Genomic DNA, 24,790 nt, shown 5'->3' with positions numbered 1-24,790 from the left:
AACTGACAACATCAAGTCGTATCAATCAATATTACACCCTCAAATGGAGTACTGTGTTCAGCTCACAAAAAGAATTCAGTAGAAATAAAAGCAGTTCAGAGACCAGTGAAGAGAATGATCAGGGAGATGGGGAAACTCTTTTATGAAGCATGTGTGAAAAGACTGGGACTGTTTGCCTTAGAAAGGAAGCAGATAGGAGTGAACAGGATAAAACTATACAAATTAATGGACAGTAAAGAAGAGGTAGTTTAGAAACTTATAATTACTCTCTCATAATACAACAAGGGCATATTCCAGGAAATTTAAAGAGATGTCAAATTCAAACCTGCTAAAAGGAAACACTTTTTCCACACAATATATAATTGAGACTAAGAGATTTTCTGGATTCCTAAAAGGTTTAGACATCTATATGGATTACAAGTATACCCAGAGTTATAACAGTAAAACTAAACAAAAACAAACCAAGAATTTTGAAAGATATAAATAACCTCATGCTTCAGGGCATACATCAACTTCTAATGATTGGGGGTTGGAGAGAGATTTTCCAGTGCATAGGTTATCCCTTAACTGCCTTCAGCAGAGTAACAAAGCAGGGCTTCTCCTCATCTTGTAAAGGATCTACTGTCACACCCACACTCTCTTTTAGGCAGTTTTATCATCCAAACAAACAAATGGCTCCTGGGATGTTTCTCCTTTACCTATCAGGCTCTCACTGGGTACGTCTACACTACGAGATTAATTCGAATTTAGATAATTCGAATTTGGGAAACAGATTGTATAAATTCGATTGTGCGCGGCCACACTAATTCGGTTTTTAACCACATTAATTCGGTGGTGTGCGGCCACACTACCCCATTAATTTTAACCACATTAATTCGGTGGTGTGCGGCCACACTACCCCTAATTCGAATTAACAAAATCGATTTTGGTGCTACTCCGCTCGTCGGGGTGGAGTACAGAAATCGATTTTAAGCGCTGGCTTAAAACTGGCTCCGTTGTGTGGACGGGTTAAGGATTAATTCGGATTAACGCAGCTAAATCCGAATTAAAGTCGTAGTGTAGACCAGGCCACTGTCTCCCCTCCCCAGGAGTCTGGCAGTCCTGCTCCTGCACCCTGAGCACCGGCAGTCAGGGCTTTTCTTCAGAACAGTACCTCTCACGTTCTCACTGCCACCTCTCCCAGGAGACCTTGGCATTACTGCTGCTCTTGCCTCCTGCAGCTTCCTAGCTTTGACTCCATGGACCTCTCTCACTGGGTCTCCTCTCTCCACCAGGCCCAGGGGCCATCTTTTAAAATCTAATCTCGCCCAAGGATGCAGCACAGGTGCACTGGCCCTGCTCCCTCTTAAAGGGCAGTGTCACCCTGTGATAGTTTCCTCTGAAACAGTAGGTACTGACTAATGTCAGGACAAAAAACTGGGCTAGATGGATCACTATTCCAACTCCACGTGGCTATTCTTATCTTTAGACGCTGGACCACCGACAGTACAGCTTCATGACTTCATTTCTGTACAGTCATGTACTTCTTGTGTTAAAGGCCAAAGAAATCTAATTTACAACTAGCAGCACCAAATGCAAAATATGCAGTCAATAATATTCAACATAGTTGTTAGAAAGACATGAAAACAATCATCCACAGTTAACAGACAAATCTGGAAAGCTAAATCCTCCCGTACTTGAGATTATTCAGACAATTTTCAGTGTTTGTAATAAAGCACAACAGTCTGCTTTGTATTTTCCACTTTATTGAATTTCATGGACATGCTTAGTGATAAAACGATTTTTTAAAACAAGGTCCTTGTTTTTTTTATTAACTAATCTGTTACTAGTCTTCTACTAAAAACAGAAGACATAACAAGGCATGCACGTTCCAATTTGCATGCAGACTATTTATATATCTAAGGCAGGGACTGGCAACCTTTGGCACGTGGCACGCAGGGTAAGCACCCTGGTGGGCTGGGCTGGTTTGTTTACCTGCTGCGTCCGCAGGCTCGGCTGATGGCGGCTCCCACTGGCCGCGGTTCGCCGCTTCAGGCCAATGGGGGCGGCAGCCAGCACATCCCTCGGCCCGCGCCGCTTCCCGCAGCCCCCATTGGCCTGGAGCGGCAATCCGCCATCGGCCGAACCTGCAGACACAGCAGGTAAACAAACCTGATCTAAGGCAATACTGTTTACAGCCCCAGTTCCAGCACTTAAATATGCATCAATCCAATTATGATGACATACACTACAGCTCTAACACCATTCTTTCTACTTGAAAATTATAGAAGAGTATTTGTTAAGAGCAATATTTGTATGCTGTACACTAATAGTTCTCAAACTTTTGAACAACTGCCCCCTTTGTCGTCCTTAGTGGTACAACACTGGATGGGTACCATCACAGGGAGTGTTGTATATAGAAGAGCAGAGTTTCACTGACTTCAGGGCCAGTCATTGGGAGTCACTGCAGGGGAAACTTTGCTCAGTCCTGCAACCCTGCTGGATGCATGAGAAATTCTACTTGAAGCTGGATCGACCAGACAGGGGACCTAAAAAATCCCGATGCATCCATTTACATGTTCTTATTTTCAAAACAGACTCATTTCAGTTCCCACAAAAACTGACTGGTTCCCACCAGTGGGCCAGAGCCAATACTGAGCAAGTCTGCTGTACATACACATATCTAATGGTTAGCACAGGACACTGAATGTCCTAAAATCCTAGCCTCACTGAAATAAATGGGAGTTTTGCTATTGACGTCAATGGGGTCAGGATATCGCCTCAGGAGTCAGTACTCTGTTTATTATAAAAAATGACCTAGCTTTCACTAAACAATGCCACTTTCTCTCCATAATTCCCAACTTTGACTTGATAGGAGCGTTGATCTGGTCACACCTTCTGTGCCTTAATTTCCCCAGAAGTAAAAATGAGCATAATCCTGCAAACTGCCTGCTGTAATTATTGGATTTCAGCACCTCACAAGATGTCCAATAAGCAAATACTGACTTCTCCTTTGGTATGAAGTTTTCTGTGCTTCATCCAATATTTACTTGGAGAGGAAATAAATCTTGGATATTTACCAAAAACAGGAAGATATTTAATGTTGTATACATTCTCAGCATTTTCATCTGCTATATATACAGAAATCTCTCTATTATGGCTATGAAATCCAAAAGTGTAACAGTTTTCCTTTTAAAACTAACATACTAAGAGAAAAATGCACTCAGATTTTGTCTTAAATAGCATGCATCCTAGGCTCTAGGTGCCTTTGACATAATATTGAAACAAAGACAAGAAGCTTTTTCATAATCAGAAAATGGCCATCTAGAGCTATCCAGTTAATATTCCCCATTAATACACCATTACACCCACAATAACATCCCTTATGCTCAGCTCTCATCAATAGCCTGAATAAGAAAACAGGCTCTGCACCATATTCTAAAGATCGGAATATTTTGGTTGTTACAGGACATGAAGGTCCTGTTAGTGAATTCCAAAGCTGAGATTCAGAACACCCTTCTGTAGTTCCTTCTTTTACAAAGGGGTTCCTGCTTGAGTGACTTTGCTGACCATAACTGTGGCACGGCATAAAAATATGAAGGCGATGCCTCCAACAGTTAGATCTTAAACTATTTAGGACTTTACAGGTTAAAATAAACATCTTACATTCACATCCTGGGAAGTGAATATAATGATAGCCAATCAGGTTCCACTTCTATGCATGTGCTGTCAAGTTGGTTGAGCACTTCAGATCTCACCAGAGGAGGTAAACAGTAACAGAGTTGTATGAACTAGGATTATTAACAACAATTACCTGTCCTGGATAATGTTGTAAGATTTATTTATGGATAAATTTATATGAAGTGTTTTTAGGTCTTGGCTCAAAGGGTATGTCTACAATGCAACTAAAACCCCATGGCTGGCCTGTGCCAGCTGACTCGGTCTCAAGCTAAGGGGCTGTTTAATTGCGGTGTAGACATTTGGTCTCAGGTTGCAGCCCAGGCTATAGGAACCTGTGAGGTGGGAGGGTGTCAGAGCTTGGGCTGCAGCCTGAGCCTAAATGTCTACACTGCAATTAATCAGCCCCTAAGCCTGAGCCATGCGAGCTCAAGGCAGCTGGCATGGGCCAGCCGTGGGTTTTTAATTGCTTTGTGAACATACCGAAATATATTACACAAGTACAGAATATTGTGCACTAATATTTGGTGCCAACATTACGCGTATAAATGTGCTTTACATACACTGGTGGAGTTTGCGAAATAGTTTCTAGAAAGCATCTCTGAAGTACTAGAGGAATCTACAAAATTGCCAACAAACTGCTCCACTGGAGTCTAACACTGTATGCAGACAGGTATCACCGTCTGCATATAAATATCCAAATATATTGCCAAGAAAAGAACACTTTTCTTTATATGTAGGTATTCAGTGCTATCACTGAAAGGCAATTCAATTACTGCTCAGGCAAAGATACCAGAAGATACTGACTTTCATTTCTGAACAGATGAGTGTGTCTGTATACAAGATCTACTCATTTTCAGACAAAAATACTTTTGTTTTTGGACTGACTGTAGAGAGATAGGTGAGATGTTGATGTTTCTTGTTGTCAACAAGCAAGTGAAGTGGAGGAAGGCACATGTTAAGTTAGATCTCTTGTTTTTTTGGCAGTTGAAAGATCTTATCTGCAGCATGTTCATGTTAATTTTAGTATGAACCAGAGTTAAAATTTGAAGAGGAAATCCTGAGGTAATCCCATCAGCTATGAATCTTTATACTTTACTGTATTTAATGTATGATAACTGAGGCTCTGTGGTGTTGAAATGTGGTTGAGGAACAAGTGTTGGGTGTGAGGGGCAAATAGAAGATGAGCACTGTCAGTTAAAGTTGTTTGTAAAAACAATTATAAACTATCTATTCAAATTTTTAATAATTATGTTCTAATGATATTTTCACATAATATTTATTTACAACCTTGACTATATCTTAAACTGTATCTGTGAATTTCCTGAGTTTTCAGAAAGTATTTAAAAACCATTTGGCGGTTTTAAGAAAACATTTGTGAACAGCCATTTTATTGACAGACTATTTTACAATAATTATAGATGTTATGTCAAGATAATACATGTAATTCAATGAAACTAGAAAACACAGAAGTCAAAATCAACTATTATGGACTTTCAATCTCCTTGAAATTGAGCATTTTAACTAGCTGAGATTTCAATGCGATTTGGCTTTAGACAAGCTTTATAAAAAAAACCCAGTAGTACACAATAACCTGTAATCAAAAGTAAACTTTGACCTTTTCAGAAGTGATCCCACATACTAGATCTTAGAAAGCACAATAATAAAACAAAACCAAATTTCAAGCTGTTTCTGAGAGAGAGAGCTCAATAAAAAAAAAAAGAATGAATTCCTGCACATCTCATTTTCAAAATCCCATATTTTGGGAGATAAATTTGTCTGACTCAATCCAAGTTCTGCCAAAATATTCTTCAGATAGACCACCCATTCAAAACTTCTTAGCAGGAAGGAATTTTGGGAGCAATTTAGAAGGTACCCAAAACTGTGACTTACAATGAAAAATCAGTTACACCTTCTTGTCAATTGCTGGAAATGGGCCATTTTGATTATCACTACAAAAGGTTTTTTTTCTCCTGCTGACAATAGCCCACCTTAACTGATTACTCTCGTTATAGTTGGTATGGCAACACCCTTTTTTTCATGTTCTCTGTGTGTATACACCTCTACCCCAATATAACACAAATTCGGATATAATGCGGTAAAGCAGTGCTCCAGGGGGGGCGGGGCTGCGCGCTCCGGCGGATCAAAGCAAGTTCGATATGTGGTTTCACCTATAACGCAGTAAGATTTTTTGGCTCCCGAGGACAGCGTTATATCGGGGTAGAGGTGTATATATATCTTCTTACTGTATTTTCCACTGCATGCATCTGATGAAGTGGGTTTTAGCCCACGAAAGCTTATGCTCAAATAAATTTGTTAGTCTCTAAGGTGCCACAAGTACTCCTCATTCTTTTTGCTGATACAGACTAACATGGCTACCACTCTGAGACTTAATTATGATTCCTATTAGGAGCTTCTTTTCTGACTCTCACTCAAGCCCTTGAGGTGGGATTTTCAAATGTGCCCTTGAGGTGGGATTTTCAAAAACACTTTGCATTGCCTAATTCTGCTCTTATTGCAATCAATGGTAAAACTCCCATTGCTTTCAACAGGAGCAGATAAAGACCAACGCTGAGCAATTTTGAAATTCCTACCTCAACATTTTGTCTGTGACGTATTTTAGGCTCAAAGTTTAGTTTTGGTTAAAAAGATTTTACAAAAACAAATAGAAATATCTTCATTTTATTATTTTATTAAAAATAATACAGTGTAAAGAGTTTTAGCTGGATTTAAATAAGACAAATACTCCAGCATTGTTTGTGCAAGAATTTTAAAGTGAAAAGTAAACCTGACTTTTTCACTATGCAAGTCAAATGAATTACAAAAAGCGAACAGTATATATAAGATGAAAAATAGTATTGTTTGTGTTTAAAAAAATCATTTTCCTGTTAGGACCAACTTGGATTACTAAAATGGAAATTTGTAATTTTAAAATCCCATGTTTAACACAATTCAGAACTCATGAGACAGACTTCTTAGAAATATCAAACCTGGCAGTGTCCCTTGAAGTAAAATAATAAAAAGGCTGCTGCATCAACATACTTGACCCATTTACTATGAAAAAAAAAATCTTGGAAGCAATGATTAGTCATTTTGTCTAGAAAAATTCAAAACAGCAGAGGAAAGCCCATTGGTCCAGCTTATTGAATGTGTTAACTTAGAAACAATAAAATCACATGTTCCTTTTCTTTTTGATACAGCTTTCTGCCTATAGCAAATCAAATGAAAGCCAATGTGTTTTGAATATATCAGACCGTATTTCAGAGGTTAGTCCGCTCAACAAGGATCCTTCACAGTACTAAGCACTCTGGCCCCCATCTAGTGAAATGCTCAAGCATGTGCTTTAACCACATGAACAGTCAATGGGACTATTTACATGCTTAAGTTTAACTATATGCTTAAGTGCTTTGCTAGATGGGGTCCAGAGCTCTCTGTATCTTGCAAAATCAATTCCCAGATATGGCCGGTTGGGAAGAAAAGTTAATATGATAGCTTGAGTGCTATTCATCAACAAAGATTAGTGCAGGCTGCAACAAAGCTGCATTAGCTATTGCTGAGACTCAGACATCACCAAGAACACAGTTATTACTATCAGGACACAGATGATTTTTCTTTATTTGAAGGTGAGAAGTATCTTTATTTGAATATGAGAAGTACATATAGTCTAGTTGTATTCCACGCTTCTCTTTTCCAACTATTTATTTCTCATACAGCTTTCTGCTGCCACTTCACTCAACCCCCATGCCTTCATCTGACAGTCATTATACTATGTAAAATTAAAACTAACAGCATACAGAACCAGTGGTGCTGGAACAATTTGTATAGTGGGGGTGCTGAGAGCCATTGAACCAAACTGTGAACCCTGTGTATGATGGAAACCACTTCAAGCTAGGGGGTGCAGCAGCACCCCTAGTTCCAGCACCTATGTACAGAACATATATTCTCAGCATTCCTTCAGTTTCCTAATTTTGCAACTGCATTTTCTTTTAAGATGCAGAGAAAAATAATGACTAAAGTTGTAAGCAGAATGATATAGTACAATTACTGTAGAGTAGAAGCAGAAAACTGAAAACACTTCTCCAAGAATCAATTCAGAATTCAATTTAAGTCCTCCTCATGCTTCAAAAGCAGCAGGAATTGCAGTCACCACTTTATCGGATATATCACTAATTATGCATCTAATGCACTCTAATTGTCTATATTTACTCTAGGGTACACTTAAGCTTACAGGAATGGAATTAATGCTGCTTGAGAAAAACAGTAATGTAACCTGTTAGAACTGGGATGACAAGATGTCTCCCTCCTATTGGAATTTGATCAGGACAAAAATTAGCTGCAATCCTCAGGTTGTATGAGGGCCTGGGTCTGAGAGTGAGCTCGGGGTCACTTCCAGTAGCTATAAAAGAGCTGGGATATGCAACAAAGGTGATGCATTCAGGCTCAGAGGGGAAGCTGCCCTGCCAGAATAATCCTACTTGCCAGCCTATTTTTGGTGCAGCTAGGGAAGGTTAGGTTGGATTTGCCTAGTTCCCATAATCCCAGCAAGGAGTCAGAAACCACATTAGCAGCAGTTTCACATAGGGAGCACATAAGGCAAAGCAGATGTAAGTCGTGGCCACATAAAAGAGAGATGGGGAAACTAGGAGAGTTTGAAAGTTAAGTCCATGCTGGAAGAAGAAGTGCATTCATATGATTTGGGGGGTGCATAGAAAGTGCTAATAATTAGCGTCAGTAAGCTGCCTCCTATTATAAAACTCAGGAAAACCTCACATTAAGACCAAAACTCATGCAAAGAGATGTGAGTAACTTTTTCCTGAAGGTTATTATTTCAGCTTCTTCTCCAAGTACTTTTATGGGTCACAAACAGCTATTTTTATAACATAACAGGTAATTCATTCATAATACAGCTTGCAATGCATATTAATCAGGGTTCTTGCCAAATTAAATTTATTTTTTCAAAGTTAAAAAGGCAATTAAACCTCACGGCATTTCTCCCCCTCTTCACTGACCTATTTTGGAACTAAATAATGTACTTAGGCTTGAAGTGAAGGCATTTCAGCCTGAGGAATGGAAAACTGCCATGAGCCAAAATTTATTCACAGGGAAACCACGGGGCATTAAGGTTGTCATACAGGCGCAAGAATATTTTCAAAGACAAACATGATATTTAAGTTTCCATCGCCACCTCCCCAACTTAAAATCACATGCCATCCTTCAGTCTGCAATCACAAGCAATAATGAAGATGCAAGTCTATTTCTGGGGTTATTGTAACTGCTATCCATTACAATCGTGTGGAAACAGGGAAGAGAGGGATAGCACCTTAATGTTAGGGGTCTTAATTTTCTTCACAACTCTATGCAACTGAAAATAAAGGTTTTATAATGGGATGTATTAGGCTAGACTACCTAATGGTTGAGCGGCTCTACCCTCTTTTACTCCCCCACGGTCCATCTACACTGCAGCTCAGAGGTATAATTCTCAGTTTGGATAGACATACATACACTAGCTCTGATCTAGCCAGTGTGCTAAAAACAGCAGTGTGCCACAGCAGGAAGGGCAGCAGCTTGGGCCAGCCATCTGAGCACACACCTAGTCTTCTCAGATGGGATTGCACCTGGTTGGCTACCCATAGCCATCACCAGTGCTGCCACAGCCACACTGCTTATTTTAGCTCAGAGCTAGCATGTGTATAGCTGCTATGTAGACGTACCTACAGATACATAGATACTTTAATGTTAATAGCGAGCTTAGAGGGACATTTCAATTTAACATTTCATTTGTCTGAAAATATGCCTCCTACAGAAACAAGTAACACTTTACAGCATTTGAAACATCAGAAGAAAAACTAGTTTTTTTTCAGGGTTTTTTCCTCCAACTTTGTACATCTGACAGAACTTCGTATAAAATCACTTTTAGTGTTTTCCCTTTATAATCAGTTGCCCTGTTTGTGCATGTTTTTCACACAGCAACATGAGAGAAAAACAATTTTTTAATAAAAGAAAATTACTTAAAACCACAAGGATTAGGGAGGTGACTCCAGAACAAGTATAGAATCTAAAATTATTTTAAACCTTTTTTTAATTGACTAGATTTCGAGTTGAAAATCTTGCTTTAATTGAAAAAGAATCCAAAGATAGTAGCATTAATACAGCAAAGAAAGACTTAATTGTTGGAAGTTTTAAGCAAATCAAACCTTTGAACTGTGTACGTAACAGTGAACTACATACTACCACAAGTTGACAAAGCACATGCACTGTATGAGAAAACCTAAGATGCCTACTAAAATTTCAACAATGGTGTGTTTTGTCCCACTGCTTATGATGTTCATAGTAGTCAGTTGTTTTATACTCCCCTTGATTATTTATTGTAATCATTTGGTGTCCCATTTTATAGTTTGATAATAAGCTCTTTGGAGAAGAGACAGTCTTGCTAGTTTGTACAGCGTCTAGCTCAATGGAGCCATGATCACTGACTGGGGCCCCAAGGTGCTACTGTAATGCAAATAAATATTAATAATAATCCTCCCCCAAGATTAAGTATAGGTATAGACATTAAGGCTAGCCCTAGGAATTTCCAAAGTTATTTTCCTGCACTGAATCATTAACCAACCTATAGTATTAAAAAAACTTCGGAGCAAGGGAGTGGTTTCTTGTCTCATTGTAGATGTTCTAAATTATATTAATATCTTATAAACACAAGACTGCCTTAATCTCACTATACTGCAAACACCGTAATCATGGCAGAAAAGAAGAAAGTTGTCTTCTCATATGGGGTATCTATTGCATTTCTAATACTGTTTTGGAGTAGTTAGTTTATTAAAGTCAATTATCTGGCTTTGCTGAGATTAGTTATTTGAAGTTGCAGAGGAGAAAAGAAAATACATATCTAAAAGAAATGTTACCTTCCCTTAGACGTTCTACTACAAAAGTGAAACCAGTAGTTCGTGGATGCAAGACATATTTGTATTTTCGAAGTCCATTCTTTTCAGCAAATTCATTACTGCGGGCTTTGGTATTGGCTAAAGATTAAAAAAAAAGAACATTAACAACATGAATATTAGTAGGGGTTATAAAGTTTCATAATATTATAACAGCCCCCAATACAACAGCAGCACACAGAGTATATCACTGTAGCACTGTTCTGAAGGCAGCAGACCTTAACGGTGCTTTTGGTTAGATTCATAATACCATGAGATACAGCAACTTGTGAGGGTTTTTTCCTTATATGATTATTTAAAAAAATCTTTTTACTCTTTGGTGTACTCTTAATTAACCTGTCTTTCACATTTACCAAAGCTATATATTAAAAGACATCATAAAATGATTATTGCAAAGTACAAGTTACAAAAGTGCCGGAAACTGGAATGACATTTTAACTCAAAAGGTACAGCAGTTTGTAATAGCATAAGCTTTGATATTATGAATTGAAAACCTTTAAGATCAATGTTTTGTGTCAAACAGAATTGTTATAAGTACCTTATTCCCAGCTGGAAAAAAAAAAGCTATGTTTTCTAAATGTAGACAAGCAGCAATTAGTCAACTGCACTAGATCAATACTTTTGTCAGCCAGCTTATTCATTTTTAACTTGACAGGCTTTAGTCACTAGTCTAATCATAAATTTGAGTTGCACTTATATACAGTACATTAGATTTTCAACCAATTCCCCTCTGCAGCAATATGGGCTTGCTATTGTAAGCACAGTATTCACAAGCCACTTGAAAGCAGCTCTGGCGAAAACCTGGTGAAGTAAAGATTTTCACTGTCTGGCAGAAAGAATCCTCCTGCATGCAAGGTAACTGCACAAGTCTTCAGGAATAATTACTACACATCCCACTCAGCAAACCAAAAACAGACAAAAAAAGAAAACCTCTGTAGACGAGTGGACATGAATCCATTTGTTTTATAGCATGTGTGGGAGAATTCTTCAAACTGTCTGCTCAAATGAATGCATCCAAAGTGGCCTTGATTGCTGCATTCCGTTGGTGTCACTGCATCTTCAGGGTCACTAAGCCAAAAGACACCTATGATTGCCCCATGCCAACATGAGGAAAAACAATTTATTTAAATGTATTTATTAAACAACACCTTTGGTGTTCAAAAGGGGACAGTCCAGTAACAGAGGCGTGGAACACGACAAAGAGTCCTGTGGCACCTTATAGACTAACAGACGTATTGGAGCATAAGCTTTCGTGGGTGAATACCCACTTTGTCAGACGCATGGGTATTCATGGGTTTGCTCCAATACGTCTGTTAGTCTATAAGGTGCTACAGGACTCTGTCACTTTTTATAAATCCCGACTAACACGGCTACCCCTCTGATACTAGAGGTGTGGAACAAGATCTGTGTCTGATCAATACAAAACCCAATGCACGTAGAAAACTGAGTTCTTATTAGAATCAACCATGGCTAACAGATAATTAAGTTGAGAATGCTAATGGAAAGCCCGTTGTTGCTTAATAAGCTAGCAAAATTGATCAAGTACAGATCGTTCCTTTTCCTTTTAATTTTGTCAAGCTTTGTCACCTAACTCATTTGTCAAAAGGCAAAAGGCATGAGTGTAGAGATTAGTTCTAATCATTGTGTTAATAAGGCACTCCGCTCATTTGTGCCAAGTCTGCCTCTTTTTATTCTAAACCACATGCTCTCTCTATTGCTCACTGGTAGCTGTGTTACTTTACATAGAGAACCTCCCGTTGGTTAATGAACATACTATGCAATAGCAATGTGCTAAATAATTTTCCAACTTAACAAGCAAAAATGCACTACATACTATACAGAATACAATCTTTCATGGATGTTGCCCTTAAAAAATTAACAGTGGAGCAGAGGCTTACTGACCACCTAATTTGGAGACAATAATAGCTGCTACCCAGCAACCACTATGGCATACTACGGAGTACTTCCAGGGAACAAGTAATTAATGCAACCAAAAGAGTCCAAACATATTTTTTTCCAATTTGCCAATGCATAAAGATACATTAAAAAACATTACAGTTAAAAGAAAAGCTTCCAAACCTAGGAAATCTGAGGAACATTAAAATAGCTGAAAAATCTTCCACCGAGGACCCTCATCCACAATGGCTAACTGATCCATGCTTAAAGAGTTTTAAAACAGTTCTGCTAACTTCATTAATACCCTACTTTTGACAGAGGTCTAGAAAAACAATTTTCATCTAGGTAGGGTCTCTGCACCAAGTGGGAGGGAAATCATGAACGGGTGTTGGAGAAGTTGCAGCCATCCTATCCTTCCCGTGTTGCTAAATAAGAGGGGGAACTGCAGACAGATGTGAGGAGATGCCCAAGAGTGGTCCTGGCTTAGTGCATTCAGAGTGATTATAACAGCAGAGAGCTGCAAGCAGACACAGAACTTGTTGCTGAGGGTTCTAGCTGGTGTTTGATTATTTGTGTTCCTGGCATTTTGAAAACTAGAAGACTAGAAAAAGATCAGGCAATGAAAAGGATGATAAGTAGACAATATCTATATATAACATCCCAAAAGAGCTATGTTAAAAGAACATTATTAAGGTTGCAAATCCAGCCCTCAAAAGTTAGGAAATGCCAGAATTACGGATGCCTGTGCAAACTTAATTTGCCCCCTGGTGCAAATGCCTTATGATACAGTCTTAAATTACATGGTCACATACTGCTTTTCCCACTGGACCTCTGCCTCATTCTCTTTGCTCTGGGAATGAGTAATGTTTGTGTATTAAAGGAGACTGCTGTCTCTAGGATCCCTGCTTTATTTGTTGCAGAAGCTGGGAAGTGTGTAAGAAATGAGGCAGGGAAATGCAGGAAGAGAAAGGGTGGTCTCATGGTTAAGACAGCTGAATGCTGTCCTGGGGAACTGGATTCTCTCTCTGCCACAGAGTCCTTATGTAACACCTGGCAAGTCACTTAAACCAAACTTTTCACTGGTAGTCATTAATTGTATGTTCTTTCTTTTCTGGGTCCCCAACTTAAGACACAGGGGCTGAGCACTCAGCTACAACTGAAGTCAACGGGAGCTGAGCTTTGAATTTATTAAGTATCACATACTGCTACGTAATCCGAAAAATCAGGCCTATGCATCTTAGATTAGGCACTCAGTATTAGTGGCCACTTCTGACCATAGTCTCCTTATGTCTCAATTCCCTAGCTGTAAAATGGAGATAAATACCATCTCACCTCACAGTGGGTTGTGAAAATAAATTCATTACTGTTCACGAAGCACTCATATTTTAGTGAGATGTCACAGAAAAGCCCATAAGGAACTTAATTCTCTCTTCAGAGCAGGGTTTGAATAGTGTGCAGTAAATAAGACCTGGGGCCTCCATCATCCACTCATTACATTTTCAACCAAGCACCTCTGTACTTTCTCACTGGCAGTCCCTCTCGCTTGGGAAGAGCTCCCTGTGAACATCCACAACGCCAGCTCATTATCCTCCTTCAAAACCCTCCTTTAAAACTCTCCTTTGCTATAAAAGCCTACAAAAAACTTAATTAACGATTGGTGCACTGATACCATTGCCTTTCAGGCTGACCAGTATCGTCTGTTTCCTTGTTCTCCCTCATCTGTCTGTATCCAGGTTTGTCTCGTCTTATCATTAGATTATAAACACTTTGGGGCAGTGACCATTTTTTGTTCTGTTTGTACAGTGCCTAGCACAAGGATGCCCTGGTCCACAAGGAGGGTGACTAGGTGCTATGGTAACACAAATAATTAATAAGTAATAAAATTCAACAGCCATTCATTCAGTGAGCACCCTCCATACGTTTGTTGGGGAACAGTATTTATACTAGCAAGTGACAAAGATTGAGGGAGTTTCCATGCCAATCTTGAAGGGTGGCTAGGTGATGCTCTTAATATACATAAAAGTTATCCTGGAGACTGTAAGCATCACACCTCTGTTATTCTCAGACTCTGACACTTGGAATATCAGGACTCAACAAGTGAAAGAAAGAAAGAAAGAAAGAAAGAAAGAAAAGGACAGCGCGCTATTTGCCATTCCACCCAATGGATTTCTTTTGAAATTAAGCATTGTGTTTTTCAATAAGTCAGTTTCAAATTGTATATGCTTACACCACCACAGAAGTTGGAACTGGAGCTGATTTACTGTCAGACATCCTTTAATTTGAATATTCTGAATTGAAAGATAGAAAAATGCAGTGATCTGATAAATTGCTGAGGAAAAAAATTGACTTTTGCTTATTGAGAGTCAGATGTCATTCAGTCAGCCATATGAAAATAATGCTATTAAAAAAAATTAACTGACTATTTTGTTCTGAAAACTTTGGAGCAAGATAGGGTCCTACAGGAATTTTACCCAAAATGTCAAGAGTTAAAAAAGGAAAAAGTTGGCAGAAGGTAATATCAATCTCGTGAAACTACACAAACATCAAGTCTGAAGCGCATAGAAATATTTCAGACTTGGATTTCGCACTGCTCATGAGAATATGGTAACGAGGATGACAAAAATAATTTTAACATTTCTAAAAGAAACAATTCTCATGATTAAAAAAATCAGGAATATTTTAAAGTAAAAAAAATCTGTTTTACAAAAATAAGATTTGTATGAGAGTTTCTCCTACTGTTTGCCATATTTTCTCTGGAAAGAAATTCAAAAGGCTTTGCAATCCATCTTTTTGTTGGTGGCCATTCAGCATTTTATTTCATTTGGCGTCAAAACAATTCTAAGTACTAACAATGTAAACTGTGAACATTTAATTTTGGATAATTGTTTTTACTGACGCATAATAGCACATGTAAAGAAAGAAATATACACTTGATACCCTACTGCTGCTTACTATAGCAATGCCGGGCAACCTGATTCACCGCTCCACATGCAATATCAACCTTGCCAGTAGAGTTTTTGCAAAGTGTTTCTATATATTGACATTTATGGGACAAGACCTACTAGTGTGTTTACAATACCTGCTGACGTGTAAAAAAAAAAAAAAAAAAAAAGGAGGTACAGACACATACTGGTGATGGGTATAGTTTTCAAGTATACCTTAAATGATTTAAGTCACTTAAGATGTTTTTGAAAACTGAACCCGATGGGCTTAAAGGCAGCAGACCACAATTTTTTCCATGGCTTTCAATATAAATTTCTCTTTCATGCGTCTTTGGGAGAGAAGCACTGATTAGGACTGAGTATACTTTAGAAATTATACTAATGTTATTTAAATGTTTTTAATATCAATTGGGAACTTTAGCAATCAGAAGTTAATCTGAAAGGACTGCAGTTACTTCAGTATTCGTTTCACCATGCCACCTCTCAGGACTCCCCATCACCACCACAATCTTCTATTGTGGAATTACATTAAAAAAAAATTAAAATAAAAAAAAATAATCAAAGAACCCATTTTAAATGAAACGGTAAAGAAAATAGCCCAAAGCTATTTTTAGGAGTTAATTTGTAGTTGAATGATCAAAAGTAGGTACTAACGTTAAAGTTGTGACATTCAATTTCCTCTCTCCCACCCAGGATCTGTGTAACAGTCATCACTGAATAAATAGGTCATGTTACTGATGTTGCTGTCATCCCATCTCCCCTACTCCTTTGTTCATCTTGGTACCCCTCCTGGTAATTAAGATGCGAGCTTGGAGCAGGCCTCATGTCCCATCCGTATTGAGAGGACACTTAGCATATTCTGGAGGGCTGAATAGGGAGAACAGACTGCCAAACTGTGCCTTAAATTACTAAATAAAGTGCACACAAATTGATTTATAAGTCAACGACTGAAGGAAAAAAAGGTTGCTTCTGACAGCACAATGATAGAACATATGGTACTACCTGCTGTCACCTGTATTCCCCCTCCACGGACCAGCAAGGACACCCACTCTAGGATCCTGGCTCCTCAGCCATCACCACTCTTGGGTGGAGACCCATGTCTCTCTGTCTCCTGATGGGTTTTTCCAGGCTGCCCAACTCCCTGCCAACAATGTGTGTTACCCAGCAAGTCAGACCTGCAGCAATAAAAATATATCAACTCCCCAGGTTCCTTTTTTGGGCACGTTAGGGTTTGCCTCCTCCCCAGGTCTGGTTTAGCCAATTCTCCCTTCTGGCAAATTCTCCCTCTCCCTTCTGGGAAAGTCAGTTTTGTCCCCATCTCCCTTGATTTTCCTCTCAGGCCCTCTGCATATTGGTTAGCTCATTTCTCAGGTTCGGTCATGTCTCTAGGATTCTTGTCCATTAACCATGATTTCATGGAGCGGGGAGAGGAGAATGGAGCACTGGGGTGCAGAGTTTATAGAACTGTTCAATACCTGTTAATTTGCAGGCCTCATTGAGTTTGGTGACACCCCTTCCCCCCAACCAGTTCCCCATTTCTTTACCTAACCCCTAATTTGAGCTGAAACCCCTTACCTAACCCCTAATTTGAGCTCATAATCCTTATAGTCTTCTTTGTCCGTAAGTGTGAAAATGGACAAGGCTTTTTGTCTCTAACAGTAGTGGAGTTAGATACTGTACCATTTCTCCTGCCCCATCTTATTCAACTCACACTGCATTTCAAAAGCCTTCAGAAACACATCCATGTGAACCCCCTTCCTAAAGTAAGGAAGTAATTTGGAGTCTATGCCACCCATGGGAAAGGTTCCTAGGATCTGGCATCATCTATCAGACTATAGTCCTGCTGGTGCAGTTTTTTCCATCTCAAGATGATACTGATGATCCTTCTTCTCCCTCTCCTTGTGCTGGCACTGGCTCTCCTGTTCTCCTCTTCTCACTTGAACTGACACTGTCGCTCTAGCTCTGCAAGCAGCTGAGTTTCCAGACTCACACTGTCTCTCTCTAGCTGTAACCTCTCCTGCGCTAACTGTTGATCCACAATTCCCCGTTGCAGTGATGTAGTTTGTCTGCTTCTGTCCGCCTCTTCCCTGCTTCCCTCCAGGTAATGGGCTCCAAGAGCTTCCCTGCTTGTGGACCCTCTGCCAGTGAGCTCACATTCTCCCTTAAACCTAGACCATCATCCCTCCTCTGGTTGTCAGAATACAGGAAGTTGACTAGCTATGTTTTTGTCCGCTCCTCAGTTCTGAGCTGCTTTTCTTTGCATAGCTCAACCAGCTGATATTTCTTCAGCGGTTCATAATTCATTTGCCCTCTCTCTTTTTCTGCTATTCCTTCCCCAAAAAGACTATCAAGACTTTTCTCTGTGTTCTTTCCTTCTAGGATACTTGCTTTCACAGCTGTTGGCACTTATATAATTCACGCTGTTCCAGAGCCACATACGCTGCCACCATAGTTCAGGGCAACTGCAGCTGTATTTCCCCGCTATTGTCTGGCAAGGGCACCCCATTCTAGGCTCCTGGCTCCTCAGCTGTCACCCTCTGCTGAGCAGAGACCCATGTCTCTCTCCCTCCTGAGGATTTTCCAGGTTGCAGAAGTTTCCTGCCTACGCTGTGAGTTCCCCAGCAAATCAGATGCATAAACAGGTCTGCTTTGCCTTTTCTCCAGAAGCTATAAACAGCATAATTGCCCACAGTTAAGTTACCACACAGCTCCTTCTAAGCAAGCACATTTATTCCTCAGATGAAAGCATTTCAGGGAAAACATATTAAAAACAAAACAAGAACCCTGAATAAAAGAGTCTCTGAAGCTTATAATACTTCTCAGGGTTTACATTAGTCGTGCCTTCCCCAGAGATGTAACATACAATCCCACAATAATACATGAACATTTTCATTTTTAATATAACAAACTCCTAAGACACATGAAAGTTATTTCAAAAAGGTTTGTTCAGGATATTGCAGGAAATTGCCATATCTATCACACCGGACACAGAATTTCGTACCTGTCAATTTGTATTTCATAGCAAGTGGAAACACTGGTAAGAGAAACTTATGAGGCAAATACATTCTACTTAGATGAGAGACTCACATTCAATATGTGTACAGATAGACTGAGTTAACATGACCTAACACCTAAGCTAAGGAAAAATGGACACACAAATCAAAATTCAATCACCTTGCCTTATTAAGGAAAGAACACCTCCAAGATCAAATAAAAACACTGAGTAGAGATTTGACAAATAGGTCTTGGCAGAGGGGCATAAGGCCTTGTCTACACATGCAAACTGCATTAGTTTAACCCAAATCTGTCAATTTGCACAGTTAGACAAGGCCTAAGACACAGAAAGAGTGAGTGGGGAAAGAGTGGACAGTAGTCTCTAGAAATGTAAGGCATTTTCTTTTTTCACTGCAACTAAGCAGGTGCACGTACCCCACTGAGCTTTGCAAAGAATTCAGATGAGGTATGTTATGCAAAGTTCTCTGTATTAATTTGATTGTCCCCTCTATTAATAATAAAGCTTGTTTTATCATCAAGAGAATATGACTCAGAGTTTTGCTTGGTTCATTTCCAACAAACTGCCCTAGAGGTAGACAAGGGGAAAAAAGAGTGTGTGGAATCTTACCTCCATTCAGAATAATGTCAAAATTTCATGAACAAGAAGGTGCATCCCAAGCATTGCTGCAGCCAGAGTGACATGCAAGGCAACCCTCAAGACGAAGGGCGTGCAAGTGACATTAACTTGGTAGTTCTTATTAATGATATTTCCTTTCTATTGAGGCATTGTAGTTTTAGATAATTAAATACGGGAAGCTCAAGTTATACAGTAAATATTTAAGAGGAAGGAGAGAAGCAATAAGCAGAATGATCTATTTTTATGGAAATCAGTGAGCTGCAGTTTCAAAAGTAAAGCAAAACTGGAGCTTAATGAATGTCTGGTATGTAAACATTTCAAATACTAAAATGTACAATGTAACTGAGGTTGTCTGCTACCTTTCACCTATCAGATAGCCAAAATGGTTCCCATTCTTTTGAGCCTTTCACCGTTCACAAGTAAAACAGACTAAACATTCCATGGAATTTTAATGACCTCTTTTCCAAGCTAAAATGTAATAGGGACTATCCATAAGACTCAATGTAATAGGTATTAAGAACCGCAGTCTGAAAGTGTTGGTATAAGAACTTCAGATGACAGAGCACTGAAAAAGTATACGCAGTATTGGTTTCTAAGTGAAAATTCTGTTCTGGAAGCTATGAGCTATACCAAAATAGATCACATGAATTAATTATAAAATCTTCAAGTTCACATAGTAACAGAGTATTTCTGAGCCTCCTGCCTACAACTGTCACTGAAGTTAGTAAATGTTTGACAACATAATTAAACATACAGTATGCAGCAGTTTGACTCAAAAGCTCACGGTGGGCTGGTCTACACTTGAAGCACTGCAGCAGCACCAGTGCAGCTGACCTGCTGTAGCGCTTAGTGAAGATGTTACCTACAGCGATGGGCGGGCTTCTCCTCCTGGCGTAGATCAGTGGTTCTCAACCTGGGGTATATGTATCCCTAGGGGTACACAGAAATCTTCCAGGTGTTACATCAACTCATTTAGATATTTGCCTAGTTTTACAACCGGCTACATAAAAAGCACTGGCAAAGTCAGTACAAACTAAAATTTCAGCTAGACAATGACTTGTTTATACTGCTCAATATACTATACACTGAAATGTAAGTACAATATTTATATTCCAATTGATTTATCTTATAATTATATGGTCAAATCAGAAAGTAAGCAATAGTGTGCTGTGACACTTTTGTATTTTTATGTTTGATTTTGTAAGCAAGTAGTTTTTAAGTGAGGGAGAATGCAAGACAAATCAGACTCCTGAAAGGGGTACAGTAGTCTGGAAAGGTTCAGAGCCACTGGCATAGATACTCCACCTCCCCGAGAAGTGGGAGCTACATTGACAGGAGAAGCCCTTCCATCGACACACCTCTGTGTACACCACGGGTTAGGTCGGTATAACTACATCGCTCAGGGGTGTGGGTTTTCCACACCCCTGAGCCACATAGTTATACCTACATAAGTTGGTATTGTAGACCAAGCCTTTATAATTGTTTCAGTTTCTCTATAAAGAAAATCCTACAGAAACATGCCCTAAAAACAAAGATGCACATTGCATTTGAGTCTGTGTACTCAAATTCTACATGGGTACGTTCACTGTCCGACAGAAATATACACTGACATTATTTGAGGCTTGCGGGTGTCTCCTGTCAGAGTTAGTTTGCTTCTGTGATGTCTTTCAGTGCGTACACTGTTATTTTCATCCGAGTATATTTTAAAACATTTATTGTATTAAAAGTGTGACTCACATAGGCAGAAATACATTTGACCTAGGCTGTCTAAATAGGTAACTATAAAGGGAGGGGGTGTGTCTAATGGTTAGAATGCCTCATCTCTAATGCTTACAGTAAATAACCAGGGGGTGAGTTGAGATTACTTTTTCTACAAATTTCACACATCCTATTACTTTTTTTTAGTCTATCTCCTCTGCCCTTACTCTTATACCCTTGTTTATCTCATCCATCTGTTATATCTTGTATTTTAGATTATAAAATCGTAGGGGTAGGAATTATCAGTTTCTCTATGTTTGTACAATGCCTAGCAAGATGGGGCCCAGCCTGGTTGAGACCTTTAGGCGGTACTACAGTATAAATGTTAAATAATAAATAGCAGAATAAGGACCTGGGTATTCTGACCAGAGTCCTATTCCCAGTTCTGCCACTTTTGGAAAGTAGTTTATCCACTATGTGCCTCAATTTATCATCAGTAAGATAGGGAGGGAGTTTGGGTGGGGGGAGGAGGTCTGGGATGGAGTGTGGGTGCTGGGTGCAGGCTCCGGGCTTCAGCAGGAGGTGGGGGTACAGGAGGGGTTCGTGGGTGCAGGCTCTGGGATGGAGTTTGGGTGTAGCCTCTGGGCTTGGTCAAGGGGTGGGGGTGCAGGAGGGGATGAGGGGTGCAGGCTCTGGGATGGAGTTTGGGTGTAGGCTCTGGGCTTGGTCCAGGGGTGGGGGTGCAGGAGGGGGTGAGGGGTGCAGGCTCTGGGAGGGAGTTTGGAGGGCTGGGGTGCAGTCTCTGGGAGGGAGTTTGGGGGCCAAAGGGGGAGTGCAGGCTCTGGGAGCGGGTGTGTGGCGCTTACCTGGGGTTCCTAGGCAGGGCGGGCCCGGAGTCTCCATGTGCTGCTACCCCCAGGCACTGCCCCCGCAGCTTCCCATTGGCCGCAGTGGTGCTTGGGGCGGGACACAGACCCACCCTGCCCAGGGGTGCAGGGAGAGCCGGCAGCCACGTGGAGCGAGCAGGCAGGAAGCCGCTTAGCTCCGCTGCGCTGCCGGTGGTGAGTGGGGGCCGCGGTCTGTTTTAAATGGCCTGGGGGACACGTGGGGCGGTGGCGCTTGGGGCGGAAGGCGGGGCCAAGGGAGAGACCCGGCTTCACACAATGCTGGAGCCGGGCCCATAGTGCCTGGGCACCAGGAATATTCCTGGTGCCCAGGCACCATGGGCCCATAGAACTCGCCCCCCATGAGCGCTGGCTCTATGCTTATATTTAAAGTGTTTGCTGGAGGAAGCACATAAGGCAGATTTGGTCAACATAGTGTGAAGGGGTTATTCAAGTAATTGGGAGTACTTAGCTGACAATGGACCTTGAGAGATGCCAATCCACCTCTGAGCTTTCCTGGGAACGTTCAAACTCACATGTAAACAATGGCATTAGCCTATAAAGAACTAGTCATGCATGGACATGTGACTTGCCCATGTGATTCCATCTTGTAGCTATGATTCTGCACAGGAGAGCATTCCACCCACAAAAGAAAGACTATATAAGGCCCTGGGAAACCCCTCCATTTTGTCTTCAGAAGATAGCCTCTCCACCCCAAAGAGATGTCTGAAAGACACTGGAACAAAGGACAGTAACTATGGGGGTGTGAGTGACTGCTGGACCCAGACTAGGAGGAAGTCTAGTCTGTAAAAGAAGTTTACTGGAACATCACTGAGAGTGAGATTTACCTGCATTTAATTTCCTACTGTATTAGGCTTAGATTTGCATGTTTTTATTTTATTTTGCTTGGTAACTTACTTCGTTCTGTCTGTTATTACTTGGAACCACTTAAATCCACAGTTCCTAACTGTCAGGGTGGTTAAACACTGGAATAAATTGCCTAGGGAGGTTGTGGAATCTCCATCTCTGGAGATATTTAAGAGTAGGTTAGATAAATGTCCATCAGGGATGGTCTAGACAGTATTTGGTCCTGCCATGAAGGCAGGGGACTGGACTCAATGACCTCTCGAGGTCCCTTCCAGTCCTAGAGTCTATGAATCTTGAATCTATGAAAATGCTCCTTTTTATATTTAATAAAATCACTTTTTACTTATTAATTAACCCAGAGCAAGTATTAATACCTGGGGGAGAAAACAGCTGTGCATATCTATCAGTGTTATAGAGGGTGAACAATTTGAGTTTACCCCGTATAAGCTTTATACAGAGTAAAACGGATTTATTTACGGTTTGGATCCCACTGGGAACTGGGTATCTGGGTGTTGGAGACAGGAGCACTTCTTAAGATGTTTTCAGTTAAGCCTGCAGCTTTTGGGGGACGTGGTTCAGACCTGGGTGTGTGTTTGTAACAGGCTAGCGTGTCTGGCACAACCAGGCAGCGTACTGAAGTCCTGAGCTGCCAGGGAAAACGGGCTTAGAGGTAGTCTCAGCACATCAGGTGGCAGTCCCAAGGGGATTTCTGTGACCCAACCTGTCACACTGGTATACTAGATTATCTATTAACACTTACTGTTCATGAGACTCCATAGTCACTTGCTACTTTTTTACTATTAACTAAGGAACTATTTCCTTAATACATATGAATTTCTACCTAATTACATCCAAGAGGAGCCAACAATTAATTTACCTGTGAGATCAGTTCCTTCAGGAAAGATGAGGAGTTGCAATGGTTCATGAATGTCACAGAAATAATCCAGCATATTTTCAAAGTGGTTCTTGTCATCTTCCCATTTCCTCTGAATGAAAATAAAGGCAGCAACCTGCATTGCCCAACCTAGAATAAGTTTAACAATATAAATATATATATATTTAGTAACATATCATTGTATGATTTTCATTTGCTTGCATCCATGAGGTTAAACTTTTATTTCCCAACTACTGAAGAAAAATTTTGCCTGCAACTATATGGAATTACATAAGAAAAGCCATCTTGTATTGTAACAGCATCATATTGCACATGCTAAATAGGGGCCATACTTGACGGGGTGGACTGTCAAGAAGCACTTTGGTGCTGCTGAAAGTGGTGTTCATTACCCATATGGTAAAACTCTTCCCTTTATTAAACCCAAGCCCCAGAACAGAGTTAGGGGACACTATGCTGCGTACGTGGTATTAAAGACCTCAATTCACTATTCACAACAGTGACACTAGTCTTGGTGTCTAAACAATTTCTAATTCTGGTAACCAAGTTCTGCCAACCTATATTTCCACTGCAAATTCAATAGGATATTGTATTCTTCACTTTCTGTCTGAAGTTGTTATGCAAAGTTGCTATAACATTCTTAAACCAGAGGTGATTGCTATTCAGTGGTCAGCAAAGTGCATGTCACTTTCAGTTTGTAAAGTGCTTTGGAATAATAGGCACTATATAAATGTAAGTGGTTATGATGGCACAATGCAAGTTTTAAAGTTTAAGTGCATAATATTTTGTTTAAAACATTTTTTCAATTAAATAAAAAGTATGTACAAGTGGATTTCAAATATTTGTAAATACATGTCATACTGAAAATATTTATGACATTATAAGAAATTTGTGCTACCCAAGGTTTCTGATACATACAACTTCCAATAAATTATTCCATCACTAATAGGTCATAATATAAAGCAGTACTCCCTTTGCACTACTGTTGTTCCACAAACTTACACAGGATCGTTTTAGGGGTTAAGACAAAGATGCCACATTTATTATTAAACTGTAACTTTTAGCAAATACCTTAATGCTTATACACATACACTTTTACACACACACACACACACCAAAATGTTCTGCAGCTGCTGGATAGTTACCAGTCCTGATTGTAGTTTGAGTTCGCAGCTTGGGATTGTAGCTCGTGACAGCTAACTGGCCAGGAAAGCTGAGCACGAGGGGGAGCCGGGTCTCTGTCGGGCGCGCACCGATGCTCCTTGATGTTGATAGCAGAACGTTACCCAAAGTCTCTTATTTCACCCTTCCTTTTTTATAGGAGTTTAGTTTGGATTTAAAGTTCCTAGGTTTTGCTGTGTCACGCTGCCTCTGGGTTTGGTGCT

General features: G+C 40.1%; 1 protein-coding gene across 3 annotated transcripts in view; it reads right to left on the bottom strand.

The window, feature by feature from the left end:
* LCLAT1 (lysocardiolipin acyltransferase 1) overlaps window positions 1–24,790 on the bottom strand; it is a 192,963-nt gene that overhangs the window by 54,513 nt on the left and 113,660 nt on the right. For 2 of the 3 annotated variants that reach the window (XM_026658188.1, XM_026658189.1), the window contains 2 exons: window positions 23,391–23,537; window positions 10,560–10,676 (listed from right to left, as the gene is read on the bottom strand). In XM_026658188.1, the coding sequence (XP_026513973.1) occupies window positions 10,560–10,676; window positions 23,391–23,537 (264 nt within the window). The remainder of the gene's footprint in view (window positions 1–10,559; window positions 10,677–23,390; window positions 23,538–24,790) is intronic. The other variant, XM_029912985.1, reaches the window with a different exon arrangement.

Source organism: Terrapene carolina, unplaced genomic scaffold (assembly GCF_002925995.2).
Source record: "Terrapene carolina triunguis isolate 2854851 unplaced genomic scaffold, T_m_triunguis-2.0 Scaffold406, whole genome shotgun sequence".
NCBI lineage: Eukaryota > Metazoa > Chordata > Testudines > Emydidae > Terrapene > Terrapene triunguis.
Note: the sequence above shows the minus strand (reverse complement) of the source record. Positions and strands in the feature narration are given on the sequence as shown.